General features: G+C 46.2%; 1 protein-coding gene across 1 annotated transcript in view; it reads left to right on the plus strand.

Moving 5' to 3' along the window:
* Positions 1-24,000, plus strand: part of LOC143275071 (nitric oxide synthase-like) — a 142,274-nt gene that overhangs the window by 113,650 nt on the left and 4,624 nt on the right. The window contains exons 20-27 of the mRNA XM_076579135.1: positions 3,396-3,589; positions 4,250-4,419; positions 6,273-6,483; positions 7,918-8,005; positions 9,006-9,139; positions 10,209-10,366; positions 16,310-16,501; positions 20,445-20,603. Of these exons, the coding sequence (XP_076435250.1) occupies positions 3,396-3,589; positions 4,250-4,419; positions 6,273-6,483; positions 7,918-8,005; positions 9,006-9,139; positions 10,209-10,366; positions 16,310-16,501; positions 20,445-20,603 (1,306 nt within the window). The remainder of the gene's footprint in view (positions 1-3,395; positions 3,590-4,249; positions 4,420-6,272; positions 6,484-7,917; positions 8,006-9,005; positions 9,140-10,208; positions 10,367-16,309; positions 16,502-20,444; positions 20,604-24,000) is intronic.

The following is a 24,000-nucleotide window of genomic DNA, read 5'->3' on the forward strand; positions in this document are numbered from 1 at the left end:
GAAATCTGTTGTGATAAAAAGAAATACAAATACAAAATATAAATAGAAAACAATTTTGTCCTCCTCTATTCTGTCCCATCCCCGTTCTGTTCCAGGCGGCCTGCGAGACGTTCTACCTGGAAGACGATGTCAACGTTCAATTCTGTTCTATTCTCTACTGTAATGTACTGTTTTCTGCTCTGCTCTAATCTACTCCAGGCGGCGTGCGGGACGTTCTGACCTATTCTATTCTATCCTTCTCTATCCCATCCCCATCCCTGTTTTATCTCTGCTCCCAGGCGGCGTGCAAGACGTTCTGCCCGGGAAAGGATCTCAACGATCTATTCCATTCCATACTATTCTATCCTATTCTATCCCACTCTGCTCTGTCCCACTCCCATCCCCACTCTACTCTCTCCCAGGCGGCTTGCGAGACATTCTGCCCCTGGAGACGATGTCGGTGATCTGTTCCATTCTATTCTATTCTATTCTATCCTATCCTATTCTATCCTCTCCTATTCTATCCTACTCTGCTCTATCCCCTCCTCATCCCCATTCTGCTCTGCTCCCAGGCGGCGTGCGAGACGTTATGCCCGGGAGACGATGTCAGTGTTTTATTTCATTCTGTCCTACCCTGTCCTGTCCTACTCTACTCTATCCCACTCTACTCTATCCCATCCTATCCCATCCCCAATCACCGTTCTATTCTATTCTACTCTCTCCTACCACTCTACTCCCAAAGGCGGCCTGCGAGACGTTCTTCCTGAGGGGTTTGGGGCAGGGGGGGTTGGGGGTGGGTGGGGGGCGATGTCAGTGATCTTTCCGATTCTATCCTACTCTATCCCATCCCTTCTTTTTTAAATTTATTTAATCTTCCACTCTACTCCCAAAGGCGGCGTGCGAGACGTTCTTCCTGGGGGAGGGGGGAGAGGGGGGGGGCGATGTCAATGATCTTTCCGATTCTATCCTACTCTATCCCATCCCTTCTTTTTTAAATTTATTTAATCTTCCACTCTACTCCCAAAGGCGGCGTGCGAGACGTTCTTCCTGGGGGAGGGGGGAGAGGGGGGGGGCGATGTCAATGATCTTTCCGATTCTATCCTACTCTATCCCATCCCTTTTTTTTTTTTAATTTATTTAATCTTCCACTCTACTCCCAAAGGCGGCGTGCGAGACGTTCTGCCTGGGGGACGACGTGAACATCAGCGAGGCCACGGGCGCCCTCTCCAACACGGACCACAGCTGGACCCCCAACCGGTTCCGCCTGACGCCCCTGCCCGAGGGGACCAAGGGCGCCGACGTCTGCAGGGCCCTGGGGAGGCTGCACGGGAAGACGGTGCTCCCGTGCCGACTGACAGAGCGGCTGCAGCTGCAGAGCGCGGATTCCACGTGCGTTGGTTGGGGGGGGGGGGGGGTGATGGGAGTGGGGGGGTGGAGAGGGAGGGGTCGGAGGGGGGGTGGCAGGGAGAGAGAGAGAGAGAGAGATGATGTTGGTGGTGGTGCTGTTGCGAGTGTGTGTGTGTGTGTGTGTGTGTGTGTGTGTGTGTGTTTCTGGTTTATTTGATTATTTATTTCTTTATTCTTGCTTTCTTTCTTTCTTTATTTATTCATTCATTCATTCATATTACACACACACACACACACACACACACACACACACACACACATATATATATATATATATATATATATATATATATATATATATATATATATATATATATTTATCTATATATTTATGTGTCTATTCATTTTATCCTTTTCTCTGAGGGGGAGGTGCGGTTTGGTTTGGTGGTGGTGGTGGGTTGTGGGTGGTGGTGGATTGTGGGTGGTGGTTGCATGGTTCAGGGTGGTGAGAGTGTTGGAGTGTGTGTGTGCGTGCGTGCGTGTGTGTGTGTGTGTGTGTGTGTGTATGTGTGTGTGTGTGTGTGTGTGTGTGTGTGTGTGTAGTGTAGTGTAGTGTAGTGTAGTGTTTGATTGTGTTAGTTTACGTGTGTTCGTGTCTCTGTGTGTCTGTGTGTTTTTTTTTCAACAACAACAACAACAACAAAACAGACAAATGAAAGATTTTCATAGAAAAAAAAAAAGAAGAAGAAGAAGAAGAAGATCAGTTTGTGACTGTGTATCTTCAGTGTACGTTATCGGGCTGGCCCAGTTAGCCAATACAAAGCACTTCAAGAAAGCGAAAGGTCAACAAAAACCAGACCTTAAGAAAGGGGAAGGAGAAGAACAACAAAAACAACAAAATAAATAAACAAAACAACTGAGTATTGACATTTGATCTGTCGACAAACAACAACTGTCTTCATTTGCTGGCAGCCTGTCGGTGAATCATCTTCATTGCTGTAGACGTCTCTCTCTGTCTGTCTGTCTCTGTCTCTTACTCTCTCTGTCTCCGTGTGCGTGTCTCTCTTTCTCTTTCTCTGTGTCTCTCACTCTTTCTCTGTGTCTCTCACTCTCTCTCTCTCCCTCCCTCCCTCCCTCCTCTCTCTCTCTCCCTCTCTCTCTCTCTCCCCCTCCCTCCCTCCCTCCCCCTCTCTCCTTCCTCTCTCCTTCCTCTCTCTCTCCTCCCTCCCTCCTCCCTCTCTCTCTCTCTCTCTCACACTCTCTCCACTTACGACCAGATAGTCGGACGGCTGTTGACATCGCATTCTCCAGAACGTAAAAAGGTCAACATTTCATCATACCGTGTGTGTGTGTGTGTGTGTGTGTGTGTGTGTGTGTTGTGTTGTGTTTCCCTCCGTTCAAATAGGTAATAGATCTTTTGTAGTCCGTTTACTGTGTAACGACATCCATACAAGTGTTGTTTTTTGTTTTTTGTTTTTTTTTTGTTTTTGGGTGTGTGTTTTTTTAGATAATGTTTGTTGTTTCGTAATGTTTCCACGGCCTTTGTTATATTTTTTTTCTTGTTTTCTGTGTCAGTTTTGTTTGTTTAATCATTTTTTACTTATTCATTTGTTTTTTTTAATTATCCATTTATCTATATATTTAGTTATTGGTGTGTGTGTGTGTATTTATTTATATATTTGTTAATCTAATGTATATTTACATATATATATTCATTCATTGGTGTGTGGGTGCTTGCGCGCGTGGTTATGCATGCTTGCGTGTATGCATGCGCGTGGCTCTTGCTTGGGAAATTTGTCTAGTAACTGCTGTCAAAAAACGCCATAGCGTGCAGGAGTGATTCGATCTCTTGTTCAATATTTATCTATTTTGTTTTGCCTTTTTTTTTGTGCGTGGTTTCATGTAACTTTGCATGCGTGTCTTATAAACCTTGTTCAGGTTTAATTGACATTAAAACTGATTCTGATTCTGATTCTTGCTTGTGCGTGCGTGCGTGCGTGCATGCATCCATCCATGCATACGTACGTACATGCATGCGTGTGTTTGTGCGTGCGTGCGTGTGCTGACAGGCGGCAGACGATCCTGGTGAAGCTGAACACCCAGGACTCTTCGGAGCTGCAGTACGCGCCGGGCGACCACGTGGGCATCTTCCCGGCACACCCCCCGGACCTGGTGGACGCCATCCTGGCCCGCCTCCACAACGCCCCGCCCCCCGACCAGGTGGTCCGCACCGAGTTCCTGCAGGAGACCTCCACTGCCCTCGGTCAGTTTGGCTGCCAGACTGTCTGTCTGTCTGTCCGTCTGTGTCTGTCTCTCTGTCTCTGTCTCTCGCTATCTCCCCCGTCTCTCTCTCTCTCTCTGTCTGTCTCACTGTCTCTCCCTGTCTCTCTTCTCTCTGTGTCTCTCTCCCTCCTCTCTCTATCTCCTCTCTCTGTCTCTCGCCTCTCTCTCCTTTCCTCTCTCTCTGTCTCTTCATTTTTCTTCCCCGTCCCTCTCTCTCTCTCTCCCCTCCCTCTATTTATCTGCCTCTCTCTCTCTCTCTCTGTCTCTGTCTCTGCCTCTGCCTCTTTGTCTGTCTGTCTGTCTATCGTCATCATCGTTATTAATATTATCACAATAACATCATCATCATTATCACCTCCACCACCAGCCAACACCACTTCCATCATCGTCATCATCGTTATTGATATTATCACAATCACATCATCATCATCATCATCATCATCATCATCATCATCATCATCATCATCATCATCATCATCATCATCACCACCACCACCACCACCACCAGCCAATACCACTTTCATCATCGTCATCATCGTTACTGATATCATCACAATGATATCATCATCATCATCATCATCATCAATCACAACAACAGCATCATCACAATCATAACCATCACCGTCACCATCCTCCGCAGGGTCCTCCAAGAACTGGACGGCCTACGAGAAGATGCCGGAGTGCTCGATGCGCACGGCCTTGACCCACTTCCTGGACGTGTCGGCCCCGCCCTCCCAGGCCTTCCTGCAGCTGCTGGCCACCCAGGCCTCCAGGGACCAGGACAGGCAGCGTCTGGAGCTGCTGGCCAAGGTCTGTCTGTTGGAGGGGAGGGGGAGGGGTTGAGTGGGGAGAGGAGGAGAGGTTGTTTTTTTGTTGTTGTTTTTTTTCTTGTTCTTTGTTGTTGGTGTCTTGTGACTTCTGTGTTCTTTCTGTCAGTTTTTTTTTCTTTTTTTCTTTTCTTTTCTTTTCTTTCTTTCTTTTTTCTCTCTTTCTTTCTCTTCCTCCTCCTCCTTCCCCTACGCTCGAACTCCCCCTCCTCCTCCTTGTTCTCTTTGTTCTTTTTCGTCACCGTCATCGTCGTCGTCGTCGTCGTCCATCTAATTCGTTGTTGTTTTTTATGTTCTTGTTCTTGTTCTTTTTCTTGTTCTTCTTGTTCTTGTTCTTCTTCTTCTTCTTCCTTTGCCTCATCCTCATGGCCAGTAACAATATTTGAACACTCCACCTCTTCATCCCCTCTGTCCACTCCCATACGAAGCGAATTCGACACGAAATTAACTATAAAAAAAAAAATCATAGTTCCCCTTGCACCCTGTCTCGCCACACCACCACAATCACTCATCCCCCACGCTCCAAAACTGCAAAGCATACATCCCACCACTCCTTCCCGCTGTCCACTCCCGAGCATAGCGAATTCATAATGGAATTGACCGTTTCCCTCGCAACCTCCCGTCACGCAACCCCACCACACCCACCTCCACACTCAACCCCCCCCCCCCTCCACAGCCCCCCTCCCCCCCCCCCCCCCCAACACCCCCCTCACCCCCGAAAACTCCAAAGCATACACCCCACCTCTCCTACACACTGTCTACTCCCGAACGAAAGCGAATTTATGATAGAATCGACCGTTTTCCTCGGAACATCCCGCTACCCAACCACACCCACCTCCACACTCAACACCTCCTCCACTCCCTCACCACCACCCTCCCCCCAAACACACACACTCCCCCGAAGAACTCCAGAGCATACACCCCACCTCTCCTACCCACTGTCCACTCCCGAACGAAAGCGAATTTATAATATAATTGACCGTTTTCCTTGGAACATCCCGCTACCCAACCACACCCACCTCCACACTCAACACCCCCTCCACTTCCTCACCCCTGCCCCCCCCCCCTCCCCCCCCCCCCCCCCCCCCCCCCCCTAAGAACTCCAGAGCATACACCCCACCTCTCCTAGGAACCCACTGTCCACTCCCGAACGAAAGCGAATTCATAATGGAATTGACGGTTTCCCTCGCAACCTCCCGCCACCCAACCACCTCCACCTCTACACCCAACACTCCCCCCCCCCACCCCCTTCAAGAACTCCAAAGCATACACCCCACCTCTCCTACCCACTGTCCACTCCCGAACGAAAGCGAATTCATAACAGAATTGACCGTTTCCCTCGCAACCTCCCACCACCCACAAGCGAATTCACACGCACTCCCCCAGGACTTCAAAGCGTACACCTTACCTCTCCTACCCACTGACGAAGCGAATTCTTAATGGAATTGACTAATTGTTTCCCTCCAAACCTGCCCCCCCCTCCCACCTCTGACCCCCTCTCCCCCAAACATCCCCCCCCCCCCCACACACACACACCCAGGACTCCACAGCATACACCCCACCTCTCCTACCGACTGTCCACTCCCGAACGAAAGCGAATTCATAATGGAATTGAGCGTTTCCCTCGCAACCTCTCGCCACCCAACCACACCCACCTCCACACTCATCACCCCCTCCACTACCTCATCCCCCGTCCCCCCTCCCGAAGAACTCCAGAGCATACACCCCACCTCTCCTAGGAACCCACTGTCCACTCCTGGACAAAAGCGAATTCATAACGGAATTGACTGAATTATCGTTTCCCTCGCAACCTCCCCACACACTCCTTTCCGGCAGGACTCCAAGGCCTACGAGGACTGGCGCTACGACCTGTACCCCAACCTGCTAGAGGTACTGGACCAGTTCCCCTCCCTCAAGGTGCCGCCCTCCCTGCTGATGACGCAACTTCCGCTGCTCCAGCAGCGCTTCTACAGCATCAGCTCGTCGCCCATGGAGTGCGTCGGGGAGATCCACGCCACGGTGGCCGTGGTCAAGTACCGCACCCAGAGTGAGTGGCTAGAGTGATGATGATGATGATGATGATGATGATGATGATGATGATGATGATCACTATTGTGGCCGCAGTTAAGTACCGGACCCAAAGTGAGTGACTAGAGTGATGGTGATGATGATGGTGATGATGATGATGATGATGATCACTATTGTGGCCGCAGTTAAGTACCGGACCCAGAGTGAGTGGCTAGAATGATGGTGATGGTGATGGTGATGATGATGATAATAGTGGCCGCAGTTAAGTACCGGACCCAGAATGAGTGGCTAGAATAATGGTGATAGTGATGATGAAGATGATGATGATGATGATTATAGTGCCCGTAGTCAATTACTGGACCCAGAGCGAGTGGCTGGAATAATGGTGATAGTGATGATGGAGATGATGAAGATGATGATGATTATAGTGCCCGTAGTCAAGTACCGCACTCAGAGTGAGTGAGTTTGATGATGATGATGATGCTGATGATGGCCGTGGCCACGTACTGCACCCAGAGTGAGTGATAGTGATGATCGTGATGATCATGATCATGATGACGTTGATGATGACGATGATGATGATGGCCGTGGTCAAGTACCGCACCCAGAGTGAGTGAGAGTGATGACGACGACGACGATGATGATGATGGCCGTGGCCACGTACCGGACCCAGAGTGAGTGAGAGTGATGATCGTGTTAATGATGATCATGATCATGATGTATGATAGTCAGTCGACTTCGAGTTTGACCATCAGAACAGCAGAAGAGCTAACTGCTGTCCCGGTTATCTAGGCTAGAATTCTGATCATAGTGCAGTGTGTCTTGCCCCAAGTTACATTCCCCACTCTCTCGGCCAAGACGGTTCTGGGACAGTCGGCGTTGGGATGATTTTCCGAAGGCCAACTAAGACTGATCGTGATGACCATGATGGAAAGGAAGAAAACATATTACATAATGATGATTATGTTCACGACGACGACGACAATGATGATGATGATCATGATGATGGCAGTGGTCAAGTACCGAAGCAAAAGTGATTAGGTCTCTCTCTCACACACCCTCTCTTTCTCGCTAACTTCTTACTTACTATTTCACTCAATCACGCATACGACGTCTCTCTTTGCAATAGCATCATGTGTGGGCAATGATTAATGTGTGTGTGTGTGTGTGTGTGTGTATGTGTGTGTGTGTGTGTGTGTGTGTGTGTGTGCGTGCGTGTGTGTGTGTGTTGTGTGTGTGTGTGTTGTGTTGTGTTGTATGTGTTGTGTTGTATGTGTTGAGTTGTGTGTGTGTGTGTGTGTTGAGTGTGTTGTGTGTGTTGTGTGTGTGTGTTGTGTGTGTGTGTGTGTGTGTGTGTGTGTGTGTGTGTGTGTGTGTGTGTGTGTGTGTGTGTGTGTTCGTTTTCTTTTCTTTTTCTTTTCTTTCCTCCTACCCGCACGCTGGCCCACCCCAGACGGAACAGGGCCGCTGCATGAAGGGGTGTGCTCCGGGTGGCTGAACCGCTGTGACCTGGGGGCCATCATCCCCTGTGCCGTTAGAGCGTGAGTACCCGTAACTACAGTGCAATGCAATGCAATCCAATGCAATGCAATGCAATACATCTCCATTCATTCAGTCATTCGGAAAAAATCATCTACCTGAACACAACCATCTACCTGAAGATCTAGTCATCAGCCCCCATCCACATGTAATATGCGGCTTCTGTTCATACGTGTGTGTGTGTGTGTGTGAGTATGCACAACTTTTTATTTTGATATGTAGTTGTATGCATCCTAATTTCTGCTGTATCTGTGTTTGTGTATGATTTTCCATTTATGTTCGTACCTTGTTACGTACTATCCCCCCCCCCTCCAACCCCAATATTCCTTGTGACCCCGGTACACTTGGTAATAAACACATATTCTATTCTATTCTATTCTATTACATTGTGCATCCACAGGCTCGTCACTCTTCCCTTCACAATAATTATCTCAGCCAACACAAAACATGCCATGCATAAAACTAAATGCACACAAGCAAGTAGCTCAACACAGCGGGTACGTTTCCCCTACACACACCTCCAAGTCCCCTTACCCTCCACACACACGCACACACACACACACACACACACACACACACACACACACACGCACGCACACACACACAAACTTTGTCAAATAACATGAGTAGGGGGTAGGGATGGTTTCCCAAACGACTAACTAGCCCCCTCGCCCCCCCCCCCCCCCCACACCCTCACCCCCGTACCCCCCAGCCCCCACACCTCCACCCTCCAAAGGGCTGCAGCACTAAGAGTCAGAGCAGTCTTGCCTCATAGTTTCGCACACACACACACACACACACACACAACAACAACAAAACCATCACCTCCTCCCCCCCCACTCCGACCCCTCCCCTTCGCGCAACCCCCCCCCCCCCCCGCCCCCCCATCCCCTCCCCCCTACACACACACACACACACACACACATACACACACACAAACGCAAGCAGACATATCACCTCAACTGATTTTTAAAAAGACCACAAAAATTACACATGTTCCAGGGCCCCGGTCTTCCGCCTGCCCGAGGACCAGACTCTGGACGTCATCATGGTGGGCCCCGGAACAGGCATAGCGCCCTTCCGCAGCTTCTGGCAACAGCGGAAGGTGGACAGGGAGATGAAAACTGTGCCTACACGTGAGTTACGTCAGTCCATAGACTGACTGATTACCCTTGACAGCAACATTGAAGTTGTGTGTGAGGAAGGTGGCTAGCCGGCAGAATCACGCTTCTGTCGGTATGGTGCGTGCGCGGGTGTGTGTGTGTGTGTGTGTGTGTGTGTGTGCGTGCGTGTGCTCGTTAGAATATGCACAATAATTATGTTCGGTGAATAGGTGACCTCTCATTCATTGTGTATTTTTTATTTTGTACGTTTAGTTTTCGGGGTTTTTTTGTTCTTGTTTTCGGGGGTTTTTTGTTTGTTTTTTTGTTTTGTTTTGTTTTTAAGGGGGTGGGGGGTAATTTTCCTTCATACATATGTTTATATACTTCTAAAAAAAAATGTCCAGTTTATTTTTTTCTTTCCTTTTCTTTTCATTTCCCGTGCATGTAGAAAAATCATTCATGTGTTGTCAGAACTGAAATTTGAAAACAAACAAAAACACGTGTACATAAAAACGATAATTTCTTTGTCTTATTATGTTTCGTCTCATTTTGTTTTGGTTTGTTTCACTGACGGATTTGGATATCATATGCCTCGAAAAAAAAATATATATATTACCAGTGTTCGAACTTTGGCCGCCGTTCTTTCTCTACCTCTGGACCTTTAATTTGGAATGAACTTCCTCTTTCGCTTCGTCAGGCCCCCGCACTCAGCTCTTTCAATTCTGGTCGTAAAACCCACCTCTTTCTATGATAGCCTCCCTCCCTTGCCTCTTCTTTGTCTTCAGTTTTAGAGTTTGCATGCATGTGAATGACTGGTGCGAAAGCGCTTTGATGTGTCTCTGCACAAGATTCAGCGTTATAGAAATACTTATTGTTATGTGTTGTGATGTTATGAACTCCGTAATAAATTTAAAAAAAAAAAAAGTTACATTCTCTCAGTCAAAACTGTGTGTGCTTCTGCACAAGATTCAGCGCTATATACATACTTATTGTTACGTGTTATGATGTTATGAACTCCGTAATAATAAAGAAAATAAGAAAGTTACATTCTCTCAGTCAAAACTAAGTGCTTTTTTTGTGTGTGTGTTTTTTTTTTTCTCAGACGGGGAGAAGCGAGGATGGGGCGAGATGCGGCTGTACTTTGGCTGTCGCCAGAGGAGCGTGGACAATATCTACGGCGAGGAGCTGAACCAGATGAAGGCCGACAACGTGCTGACTGAAACCTACCTGGCCCTGTCCAGAGAGCCCGGCCAGCCCAAGGTGGGAAGTTGGTTTTGTTTGGTTTGGTTTGGTTTTGTGTTTGCTTGTTTGCTTCTGTCTTTTTTTTTTCTTTTTTTTTAAAGTCATTTATCTATATAGTTGTTTAGTTATTTATTTAATTATTAAGTTGTTTGTTTATTCATTTATATGTTTATTTATTCATTCATTATTCATTTACTCATTTACTCAGGTCAGGTCATTATTTACTCAGCTCAGGTCAGGTCATTAGATCTGCTACTGGTAACCTGTAATCCAGTACAACCTGTTCAGGGTCGGGTTGCCGACGACTAAACCGGCACTCCCACCACTCCCTTCTGGGACTGGTGAGGCGGGTGGCTAGACACCCTTATGGAGATCCATAAAAGGGCGTCGGCTCAGGAGAGCCACCGACGGCCATCTAGCTCCACCGTGCTGTGTGCATGCCACACGCAGTTGGCCCCCGGGGTGTGTCTACCCATGCATGCGAAGTCTGGATCCGGCAGAATCTGCGGAAGAAACCTATCGGTTCAACGGAGAGGAAGGCGGTTACAGCAACGCACTGTGGAGTGCAGAGAGCAAGATGAGACACCGAAAGGATATCTTGGTCATCCACTGCATCCGTGCTCATCCTCCAGTCGTCTCGACTTAGTCTTGCCACTGGAAATTGGTGGACCCGGACGAGAGAGTGAGGTCGACGTTGCGCAACTCCTCTTCACTTTAAACAAACTCATCGCGCAAGTCATCAGTCATCCAAAATGACCTTTCATCCTTCATCATTTCATCCCCCCCAAGTCCTGTGGCGACAGGCGAGCGACGAAACGACAGGTGTGGGTACACTGGCAGTCGCAGCCGCAGACCTGCACGCAGGCGGCTCAGGCCATAGGGTCGTTCTTCGTCGACAGGAGCAGCGATGGAGCTCGGCAGCCGTCTGAGCGTCTGAGCAGCCCTCTTTAGGAATGCACTGCTCACCTCCCTGGCATGAGGAAGGGGCTAGAAAAGGTGCCCTAAAAATTGCCTGCTCCATATCACCCTGGCCAGCATACCGCGGCTGGCGGGGACCCTACATCAGCGGTCGAAACAAAGAGAAAGAAAAGAAAAAAACAAGGATCGTTCCTCTCACCATTGGTGCTTGGAACATAAGGACTCTCCTGGACAGAGATAACGCAGACAGACCCCAAAGGAGAACAGCACTAGTTGCATCCGAACTCGCCAGATACAATATCGACATCGCAGCCTTGAGTGAGACTCGGCTTGCAGGCGAAGGCGAGCTCTGTGAACGGGGATCTGGTTACACCTTCTTCTGGAGTGGACGAGGAAGCGAAGAGCGACGTGAGGCTGGTGTTGGTTTTGCAGTAAAAACAGCACTTGTCAGCAAGCTAGCTGGAATCCCAAAGGGAGTCAACGATAGGCTTATGACCATGAAACTCCCACTGGCATCTGGCCAGAAGCACCTCACCATTGTCAGTGCCTACGCCCCAACCATGACCAACCCGGATGAAGTGAAGGCGAAGTTCTACGAGGACCTTCACTCTGTCATTGCTGCCATCCCTAAAGCAGACAAGCTCATCATTCTTGGGGACTTCAATGCTAGAGTTGGCTCTGACTACATCTCCTGGGATGGAGTGATTGGAAAGCATGGTGTGGGCCACTGCAACCCAAATGGATTGCTTTTGCTTCAGACATGTGCAGAGCACGAACTGCTGATAACCAACACAGTTTTCTGCCTCCCTACCCGTAACAGGACGTCATGGATGCACCCTCGCTCAAAGCATTGGCATCTCATCGATTATGTCATCGTCAGGAAAAGGGATAGGCAAGATGTACGTGTAACAAAGACCATGTGCGGCGCCGAATGTTGGACAGACCATCGCCTTGTAGTCTCGAAGCTGAATATTCGAATCCAGCCAAAGAGACGCCCCCAAGGCCAGAAGGCTCCAAAACGGCTCAACATCGCTAAGCTGAAAAACATCACCATCAAACAGTCCTTTGTGGAGCTGCTGGAAGATCGTCTGGAATCCGCCTCTCTGAACAACCAGAATGTGGAGTCTGACTGGAGGACCCTGCGTGAGCTGATCTATAGTACAGCTTCAGAGACCCTGGGACCCATGATCAGAAAGCACAAAGACTGGTTTGATGAAAACTGTGATGAAATCAAGCAGCTTCTGGATGAGAAACGCCGTCTGCATCAAGCCCACCTGAGCAACCCAAAGTCCACATCAAAAAAGGATGCGTACAATGCCATCCGCAGGACTGTTCAGCAAAAGTTACGCCAGATGCAGGATAAGTGGCTGAGTGACAAAGCTGATGAGATCCAGGGATATGCTGACAGGCACGATATGAAGAGGTTCTATGATGCCTTAAAAGAAGTCTACGGCCCCACATCCTCAGGATCATCCCCCCTCCTCAGTGCAGATGGGAATACCTTGATCACCGAGAAGGAGAACATTCTCGAACGATGGGCTGAGCACTTCAACAGTGTCTTAAATCGCCCTTCCTCCATAAATGATGAAGCCATAGACCGTCTCCCACAAGTCCCCACCAACGAAGCACTGGACGATCCGCCAACACTTCTTGAGACCCAGAAAGCAACCCGTCTGCTATCCAGTGGCAAAGCACCTGGCTCAGACTCCATACCAGCAGAGGTCTACAAGGATGGAGGCACTGTGCTGACTGAGAAGCTTCATCAGCTGTACTCACTCATGTGGAAAGAAGAGACGATCCCCCAGGATTTCAAAGATGCATCTATCATTCACTTGTACAAGCGAAAGGGGAACCGGCAAGCCTGTGATAACCATCGGGGCATTTCCCTGCTCTCCATCGCAGGCAAGATACTTGCCAGGATCCTACTAAACCGCCTCACAGCACACCTTGACCAAGGTCATTTGCCTGAGAGCCAATGTGGATTCCGGAAAGAGCGCGGAACCACCGACATGGTGTTTGCTGCAAGGCAGCTGCAAGAGAAATGTCAGGAGCAAAATGCTGATCTGTTCTCCACCTATGTCGACCTCACTAAGGCCTTTGACACCGTGAGTAGAGAGGGACTGTGGAAGATCATGGCCAAGTACGGATGCCCTCGGAAATTTATTTCCTTGGTCAGCCAATTCCATGAAGGCATGCAGGCTCGAGTCCAGGACAATGGTGAAACATCTGCTCCTTTTCCTGTCACAAATGGTGTCAAGCAAGGCTGCGTCCTGGCTCCAACGCTGTTCAGCCTCATGTTCTCTGCAATGCTTACTGATGCCTTCAGAGATGGCGATGTTGGAATTGGCCTAAAGTACCGAACAGATGGCAAGCTGTTTAACCTCAGAAGGCTTCAAGCAAAAACGAAGGTCATGACAGACATCATCAGAGACTTTTTGTTTGCTGATGACTGTGCCCTCAACGCTGGATCTGAAGCTGACATGCAACTCAGCGTCAACAAGTTTGCCACTGCCAGCAGGAACTTCGGCCTTACCATCAGCACGAGGAAAACTGAAGTTCTCCATCAGCCAGCCCCAGGGAAACCCTACGTTGAGCCCAACATCACAGTCAACGGTCAGAGACTCAGTGCGGTGGAGCGGTTCACATACCTTGGCAGCACACTGTCACGAAATGCGACCATCGACGATGAAGTGAATGTCAGGATTGCAAGAGCAAGTGCAACTTTTGGTAGACTCAATGCAAATGTCTGGAACAGAAGAGGCATTAGTCTTGAGACCAAGCTAAAGGTCTACAGAGCAGTAGTTCTCCCCACACTACTGTACGGCTGCGAAACTTGGACAGTGTACCAACGACATGCCAAGAAGCTGAACCACTTCCACACAACATGCCTCAGGAAGCTACTGAACATCAAGTGGCAAGACAGGACCCCAGACACAGAGGTGCTCGCAAAAGCCACCCTTCCCAGCATCTTCACCATCCTGATGCAGTCCCAGCTTCGCTGGGCTGGACACGTGGCGCGCATGCCAGACCATCGGCTGCCCAAAAGGCTCTTCTATGGCGAGCTGCAACAAGGGAAGAGATCACACGGAGGTCAGAAGAAGCGCTTCAGAGATACTCTGAAGGTCTCTCTGAAAGCGTTTGATATCAACCCTGACTCCTGGGAGGAATCTGCAGTGGACCGTAACAAATGGCGCGCTGCTGTGCACAAAGGCGCCAAGTTGTGCGAGGCCAGCAGGACTGCTGCAGCTGTTCAGAAGAGGCAGGCCAGAAAGTCACGGGCAAACAAGCTCCCTGACAATGATATGCCTGTCTTTGTCTGCCCCAACTGTCAGCGAACATTTCGTGCGCAGATTGGACTATACAGCCATCTGCGCACTCACAGATAGACTCATGAGCATCCTTCCCCCCACCCCACCACCACCCTCCCCCCATCCCCCATCTGGATGACAACGATGGTCATCATCGATCTCGATGGACACACCACACCACACCACACTCATTTATTTATTTATTTATTTATTTATTTATTGGTTGGTTGATTGATTTACTACTTCTTTTGTCCAAGTGCTTGTGTGTGTGTGTGTGTGTGTGTGTGTGTGTGTGTGTGTGTGTGTGTGTGTGTGTGTGTGTGTGTGTTGTGTGCGAAATACAAGATTTTAATTTTATTGCAATAATTTGTCGAAAGCAGGGAGGAGAGTGTGTTTTAAAGAGGGGAATTTTTTTTTTTTTTTTAAAGGAAAGATTACAAGATGATGTGATCTCTTTGTATTTGTTTTTATCACCAATTTCGTTGTTTTGTTGTATGCGGTTTTTTTTTTTTTTTGCATTTCAGTTTTTGGTGTACAATACCAGTGTCGTTACTTGATTTTTTTGCATTTTACTTTTTGCATATTGTATTTTTTTTATCACAACAGATTTTTCTTTTTTCCGTGTGAAATTCGGGCTGCTCTCCCCAGGGAGAGCGCATCGTTACACTACAGCCCCACCCTTTTTTTTTTTTTTTTTTTTTTTTTTTTTTTTTTTTTCTCCCCTGCGTGCAGTTTTATTTGTTTCTCCTATCGAAGTAGATTTTGCTACAGAATTTTGCCAGGAACATCCCTTTTTTTTTTTTTTGACGTGGTTTCTTTTACGTGCGCTAAGTGCTTGCTGCACACGGGACCTCGGTTTACCGTCTCATCCGAATGACTAGCGTCCAGACCACCACTCAAGGTCTAGTGGAGGGGAAGAAAAATATCGGTGGCTGAGCCGTGATTCGAACCAGCGCGTTCAGATTCTCTCTCGCTTCCTAGGAGGGACGCGTTACCTCAAGGCCATCACTCCACATTCCTTATATCCTCTTTACCCCAACAGGGGTAAAAGGATTCGATATTCTTGATTCTACTTGATTATTGTGTGTGTGTGTGTGTGTGTGTGTGTGTGCGCGCGCGCGCGCGCGCGCGCGCGTGCGTGGATCTGTGGTATTAAACCTGTATACTTGACACGTCTGAAATGACGTAGCACATTCCAACATTGACTGAAGCACTACCTCGATGTATATTGTTTTGTTGTTTTATTATTATTATCAGTTTATTTATTTATTTATATGTCTGTCTGTCTCTCAATCTGTCTAGTTAGTTTGTTACTTGCTTGCTTACTTAATTACTTAAATTACTCACTCACTTATTAATTCATACATTCATTCATTCATTTATTAGTTGTTTATTTATATCATTTACTTGCTTATTTGCTCATTCATTCATGTATCTATTCATTCATTTAATTATTTATTCATTTTTTAATTTTATTGTTTCATTTATTTATACTTCCTTCTTTCATTCATTAATTCATATACACACACACACACACACACACACACACACATACACACACACACACACACACACACACACACACACACACATATATATATATATATATATATATATATATATATATATATATATATATATATATATCTCAATGTATTTTACTTACTTACGTACTCACTTACTTACTTACTTACTTGTTTATTTATTCATTTATTTATTTTGTCGTTTCTCTCAGGTCTACGTGCAAGACATCCTCTTCCGGAACGCCAAGTCCACTTACGAGGCGGTGGTGAAGCGCGGGGGCCACTTCTACGTGTGCGGTGACGTGTCGATGGCCAATGACGTCACCAAGACCCTGGAACAGATCCTGATGCAGCACGGCGGCATGGAGGCCGAGCAGGCCAAACACTTCGTGCTCAAGCTGAAGGTATGTGTGTGTGTGTGTGTGTGTGTGTGTGTGTGTGTGTGTGTGCGTGTGTGTGTGTGTGTGTGTGTGTGTGTGTGTGTGTGTGTGTGTGTGTGTGTGTGTGTGTGTGTGTGTGTGTGTGTGACCACCGTGGAGAGACTGAAAGAAAGAGAAAGAGAAAAAGGAGAAAAAGAATAATGATGATGTTGTGGTGTGTTAGTTGGTTGGTTAGTTGGGTGGGTGGGTGGTCGTTTATCGAGGCCTTTCCTGTCCTCATTTCCATTCTGGAACATTTCATTCTGTTCTCTTCCATCTCATTTTATCCCGTTCCATCCCTCCCCATTCTATCCCTCGCCATTCTATCCCATCTCGTTCTATCCCTCCCCATTCTATCCTTCCCCATTCTATCCCATCTCGTTCTGTCCCTCCCCATTCTATCCTTCCCCATTCTATCCCATCTCGTTCTATCCCTCCCCATTCTATCCCATCTCGTTCTGTCCCTCCCCATTCTATCCTTCCCCATTCTATCCCATCTCGTTCTATCCCTCCCCATTCTATCCCATCTCGTTCTGTCCCTCCCCATTCTATCCTTCCCCATTCTATCCCATCTCGTTCTGTCCCTCCCCATTCTATCCTTCCCCATTCTATCCCATCTCGTTCTATCCCTCCCCATTCTATCCCATCTCGTTCTGTCCCTCCCCATTCTATCCTTCCCCATTCTATCCCATCTCGTTCTACCCTCCCCATTCTATCCCATCTCGTTCTATCCCTCCCCATTCTATCCTTCCCCATTCTATCCCATGTCGTTCTATCCCTCCCCATTCTACCCCTTTCCATTTTATCCCGTTCACCCCATCCGATCATAGCCCATTCAGTTCTACCCCATCCCACTTTATCCCATTCTACCCCTTCCCATTCTATTCCGTCCTTCCATCCCTTCCCATTCTATTCCATCCCTTCCCATTCTATTCCGTCCCATTCTTTCCCTTCCCATTCTATTCCATCCCATTCCTTCCCTTCCCATTCTATTCCATCCCATTCCTTCCCTTCCCATTCTGTTCCATCCCTTCCCATTCTATTTCATCCTTCTATCCCTCCCCATTCTATTATGTCCTTCCATCCCTTCCCATTCCATCCCTTCCCATTCTATTCCGTCCCTTCCCATTCTATTCCATCCTTCCATCTCTTCCCGTTCCATCCCTTCCCATTCTATTCCATCCCATTCCATCTCTTCCCATTCTACCCCATCCTTCCATCTCTGTCCATTCTATTCCAACCCATTCCTTCCCATTCTGTTCCGTCCCATTCCTTTCCATCCCATTCCGTCCCTTCCCATTATATTCCATCTCATTCCATCCCTTCCCGTTCTATTCCATTATTCCATCCCTTCCCATTCTATTCCGTCCCCATTCCATCCTTTCCCGTTCTATTCCAATTTGTTCTGTTCCCCCCCCCCACACCCCATTCCATCCCTTCCCACTCTGTTCCAATTCGTTCTATCCCCTCCCCATCCCATTCCGCCGCTTCCCATTATATCCCATCCGATGCCATTCTATCCCATCCGATGCCATTCTATCGCATCCAGTTCTGCCCCACCCCTTTCCAACCCTACCCACTCTGTCCCCTCTCAAGGAGGCGTCACTGGTGGGAGGAAGGTGGCAGAATGGTTAAGACGCTCAGCTGCCAATACAGAGAGTCCGTGAGGGTGTGGGTTCGAATCCCGCTCTCGCCCTTTCTCCTAAGTTTGACTGGAAAATCAAACTGAGCGTCTAGTCTTTCGGATGAGACGATAAACCGAGGTCCCGTGTGCAGCACGCACTTGGCGCACTGAAAAAGAACCCATGGCAACGAGAGTGTTGTCCTCTGGCGAAATTACGTAAAATGAAATCCACTTTCATAGGTACACAAATATGTAAGCATGCACTCAAGGCCTGACAAAGCGCGTTGGGTTATGCTGCTGGTCAGGCATCTGTTCAACAGATGTGGTGTAGTGTGTATGGATTTGTCCGAACGCAGTGACGCCTCCTTGAGAAAGTGAAACTGAAACTGAAACTGTCCCCTCCCAGTTTGTCCTGCCCCGCTCTATCCCATTTCATCCCATCCCATTCATGCCTTTATTATATCCCATCGTAGAGGAGTTGCAGGGTAATGTGTGTTGTGTGTGTGTGTGTGTGTGTTGGAGCTCATGTACGTTTATATGTATTTGACTGTGCTTTCATATCTGTGAAACTGCATGTTTGGTGCGTATCTGTTATGCATGTGTGGGTGTATGTGTGAATGTGTGCCTTCATGTTTTTACATTTATTTGCTTATTCATCATCATTGTTGTCTTATTTATTTTTTTTATTATTATTACCACTACCTTTTTATATTATAATTATTATTTATTTATTTATGTAAGCTTATCTATTATTTATTCACCTTTTTTTTTCTTTTTCTCTTTTTTTTTCTCAAGGCCTGACCAAGCGCGCGTTGGGTTACGCTGCTGGTCAGGCATCTGCTTGGCAGATGTGGTGTAGCGTATATGGATTTGTCCGAACGCAGTGACGCCTTCCTTGAGAGCTACTGACACTGAAACTGAAACTCTATCTCATCCTATATCATTTCCATTCTGTTCCAGCCCAGCCCATCCTGTATGACTCCATTCTATTCCGCCCCAAACCATGTCATCCCCCATTCCGTCTCTTTTCCTTTCTATCATGCTCCATACCATCCTGTTCTGTCCTATCCCAGTCTACCATTCCATCCCATCCCATCCCTAACGTTCTATCCCATAATTATCATCTCATCCCATCCCACCCAATCTGAGTCTGTCCGCTTTCAATCCTTTCCATCCCATTTCTGTCGCACCCTATTTCCGTTCTCTTCGCTCCTGTGAGTTCTAGTCTGTCCCACCCCATCTCATTCTTTTTTTCTTTTTTTTTAATGTATTCTGTCCATCCCATTCTGTTCCGTTCTGGTTGTTTGTTTGTTTTTTTTTGGTTTTTTTTTTGGTTTTCTGTTCTTTTCTTTTCTTTTCTTTTCTATTCTATTCTATTCCTTTCTACTCTGTTCTGTTCTACCCCATGTCATTTATTTTCATTGCATCCCTTTCTGTTTGTATTCCATTCTGCTCTGTTCTGTTCTATTCCATGTCATTGCTTTCCATTGTGTTCTATTCTTTTCAATTCCATTTCACTCGGTTCTCGTTCTATTCCATCCCTTTCCATTTTTTTCCCATTCCTTTCCATTCTGTTCCATTCTTTCCCAATCCTTTCCATTTCATTCTATCCCTTTCCGATCCGTTCTTTTTCCATTCTGTTTCATTCTGTTCCACTTTATTCCTATCCATTCTATTCCACACTGTGTTACTGCATTCCATTCTGTTATTGTATTATGTCCTATTCTATTGTTATTAATGTGTGTGTGTGTGTGCGTGTGTGTGTGTGTTGGAGCTCATGTACGTTAATATGTATTTGACTGTACTTTCATATCTGTGAAACTGCATGTTTGGTGCGTATCTGTTATGCATGTGTGGGTGTATGTGTGAATGTGTGTCTTCATGTTTTACATTTATTCGCTTATTTATCACCATTGTTGTTTTATTTTTTTTATTTTTTTATTTTTTTATTATTATCATTTTATTAGTATTACTATTATTATTACTACTACCTTTTTCTATATTATAATTATTATTCATTTATTTATTTATTTATTTATTTATTTATTTATTTATGTAAGCTTATCTATTATTTATTCCCCCGTTTTGTTTTGTTTTGTTTTTTTGTTGTTGTTTTTTCTCAAGGCCTGACTAAGCGCGTTGGGTTACGCTGCTGGTCAGGCATCTGCTTGGCAGATGTGGTGTAGCGTATATGGTTTGTCCGAACGCAGTGACGCCTCCTTGAGCTACTGAAACTGAAACTGTTATTAATTTTCTGTTCCGTTCCACCATTGTGTGTCGCGCACACGCACACGCATGCTGCAGAACGCCAACCGCTTCCACGAGGACATCTTCGGGGTGAACATCCAGAGGACCACCGAGGCCGGCGACAAGTCCAGGGATCAGGGTCAGAGGGCCTGGCAGTTCATCGACTCCCCAGCCAAGCCCGCCTACAAGGAGCAGGCTCAGCCCATGCCGCTGCCTGTAAGTCAAGGGGGCTTCCTTCCTGGGTTTTTTTTGTTTGTTTGTTGTTGTTTTGTTGTTGTTGTTGTTGTTGTTGTTGTTTTAGGGGGAATTCGTATCATCATCATCATCATCATCGTCGTTGTCGTCGTCATCGTCGTGTGTGTGTGTGTGTGTGTGTGTGTGTGTGTGTGTGTGTGTGTGTGTGTGTGTGTGTGAACTCAGAACTCATTTGACTGTTGTAAAACCCATCATAGGAATTATGGACTACTATAAACTAAACACAACAGGCAAACAAAAAGTAGAAGCAGTAAGTTGTGAGCACATGCAGGATATTCCATAAGACATAGTTATGGACTGCGAACTTGAAAGCATTCATATAAAAGTATTTTGCCAGTTCTGGTTGGAAATAATTTTATGGCAACAGAGAACTCGGCCTTTGGATTATTGTGTTGCCAGTGCCATCTGGCTAATGATTCGAAGACTGGGAATTAACTGTCACAAGTAGGCGAGATCTCAAGTCAGAGTACACACTGCACTTGTCCAGAAAATGCAGTTCATCCTCTATAACTCCACATGTTTTACATAGCCGGTCTTTCCTAGTTAAGTTGTAGTGACGTCCTCGCTCAATTTCAAGTTCATGTGCACTTATTCGCAATCGACATAGTGCTCCTCTGTGTTTAGTATTTTTTGCAGCTGATCAGGTAAGGCTGTAATGTATAAGTGTTTGCAATTTTGCAATAAAAGGAAAGCCTTGAAATGGTCCCGTTCTTTCTGCTGTTCCAATATTGAACATATTTATCCCTTAGTTTATTCATGACAGAATATTTTATTCGCTTAATGTTGAGTGTGCCTTGGTTCTCCCACACGTGGGAGAATCCAATTGAAACCAGTATCTTTTTGATAAAACTAAGCCAAGGAACTTTTTCCAGTGAATTCATCGATAACATATCATCATATGCTTGCCTCAAATAGCTATCTTCTTTTGATTCTATGATGTGTACCCAAAATGAGATGACCTGACACACTGCGGTCAGAGAAATGGGGTATCTGCCCAACTCTGCCAGGACTGGTAACTTAATTGATCTTTTGTGTACGCCCATTAAGCTCCTACAGAAGTTGACATGTACATTTTCTGATGGGCATTTTGCGGAGAGAAAGGCATCAAATTGGTTAAACAGCATAGACGGCGTGGAGAAGTTTGTCACAGTTTGATTGAATGGAAACCACACCTTAGCACCGTAACTGAGAATTGGGGTGACTAAAGTGTCAAGCAGTTGCGTCATTACATCCATTTTCACTTCTTTCCCTCGCACACTGCGTTTCAGAGCATGCGCTGCTTTATTTCCTTGTTTGGCTAAGTGGTCTTCAGCAAGGTGAAAATTTCCACTCTTATGAAAAATAACTCCCAAGTATTTGCATCTATCCGTCGTTTCGATGCAGTTATCGCCACATGAAAAGAGCACTGGTATTTTGGGGTCGTTTTTTGTGAAAATTAGACTTTTGTTTTGTCCCTGTTGATTTTAAGCCCCCTTTGCAAACAGTATTCATATAGCTGGTCTTGTTTGTTTTGTAGTCCTAGTTCTGTTGTCGAGAGCATCACAATGTCATCCGCATATAACAGGTAAGGGATTTGAGTCTTGGTTGTTTCGTTGATGCATGGTAAGGTGTCATCGTGTATATATCCTCTTATGTCATTAATGAAAATATTGAATAGCGTGGGGCTAATAACATTTCCCTGAAGCACACCCTTTTTAACTGTGATAGAATCTATAAACCCGTCGTTTGATTTACCACATACAGTTGAATTTTGGCACATCTCTTTTATAATGTGGAAACATTTTCCATTTATCCCAATTTATCCCAATTTCGTTTAGTTTCAAAAGAAGTGCCTCATGCCATATATTGTCGAATGCCTTATTAAAATCAACAAAACAGCTGTAGAGACGCCCAGTGGAGCAGAAGTATTCAGTCAGTCGTGTTAGAATTTTAAGTCATCAGATGAATAAAGAGCGTGTATTCTTGAGTTTGGAGTACGTAAAAAACAAAACAAAAAACCTCACAAAAGCAAAAACAAAAACAAAAATAAACAAAACAAAAAACAAACAAAAAAAAAAACCCAACCGAATTCTCACTGATCTGATTCATTGTAGACTCACCTCAATGTTCCACAATGCTGTGCAAAAATACTGCGACGGAGGTACACACTCGGTACTGTCATGAAAAGCAATGGCGTCTTTTTTTGTTTGTTTGTTTGGTTGGTTGTTGGCTCGTTTCCAGTGTGTGTGTGGGGTGTTTGTGTGTATTTGTGTGCGTGCATGCATGCGTGCGTGCGTGTGTGCGCGCACACACACAACATATGTGTCTGTGGTCATGTGATTTAAATACATGTACTTTGTTTATTTTATCTCCTGCCTTCAGGAAGAATCAAAGGCCTAACAAGCAAGTATCATCTGTTGTAAGACAAACTGATGCTCCTGTTTGTTTTTTTGGTTTTTGTTTTCTTTCTTTTTTTTGCTGCAATGTGTTTACTTTTCTTTTTCTTTTTTTTTTTTTCTGTTGGCAAAATCCTTGTTGGTCTCTCATGATCTTTACCGTTTGCTTGTGGTGTTAATTACGTGTCGATGTCTCTTTTGACTGAGATTTATTTTTAGTTTTTGATTGATATCTTTGATTCTTTGAGACGCTCTTGTGTGCACTTCTTCTTGGTTTGATTAGACAATCTTTGTGTGCACTGTTTATTATTTGTTTGTTTTCTTTATTGTTGTTGTCGTTGTTTGTTTTTTTTTCTTTTGGTTTTAACCGTTTTCTTAGATGATGAACCTTTAATACGTGTGTGCCTTCTGACTTATTGATTACATCGTTTTTTTGTTCGGTTGTTTCATTTTCTTCTATGATAGAGCGTATCGCCTGTAATGGTGTTCGTTCTTTAACACAGTCGTTATGACGCTACACTCGGAAATAACACATTTTTTCTTGCTTGGTAACTGACTCACTTTCTCTCTCTCTCTCTCTCTCTCTCTCTCTCTCTCTCTCTCTCTCTCTCTCTCTCTCTCTTGCCAATTGATCACCCCACCCCCATCCACCCCCCTCTCTCTCTCTCTCTTGCCAATTGATCACCCCACCCCCATCCACCCCCCCCTCTCTCTCTCTCTTGCCAATTGATCACCCCACCCCACCCCACCCCCTCTCTCCTCTCTCTCTCTCTTGCCAATTGATCACCCCACCCCACCCCACCCCCTCTCTCTCCTCTCTCTCTCTCTTGCCAATTGATCACACACACACACACCCACCCCACCCACACCCCAGCGCTCAAGAGTCAGTATATACAGAGGTGGTAGCGTAGAGAGTCTCGCGCAAAATATACATCAATGGAACTACAGTACTGATAAATATGACAGTGAAAACATTTTCAAGT

Source organism: Babylonia areolata, chromosome 29, assembly GCF_041734735.1.
Source record: "Babylonia areolata isolate BAREFJ2019XMU chromosome 29, ASM4173473v1, whole genome shotgun sequence".
Taxonomy (NCBI): Eukaryota; Metazoa; Mollusca; class Gastropoda; order Neogastropoda; family Buccinidae; genus Babylonia; species Babylonia areolata.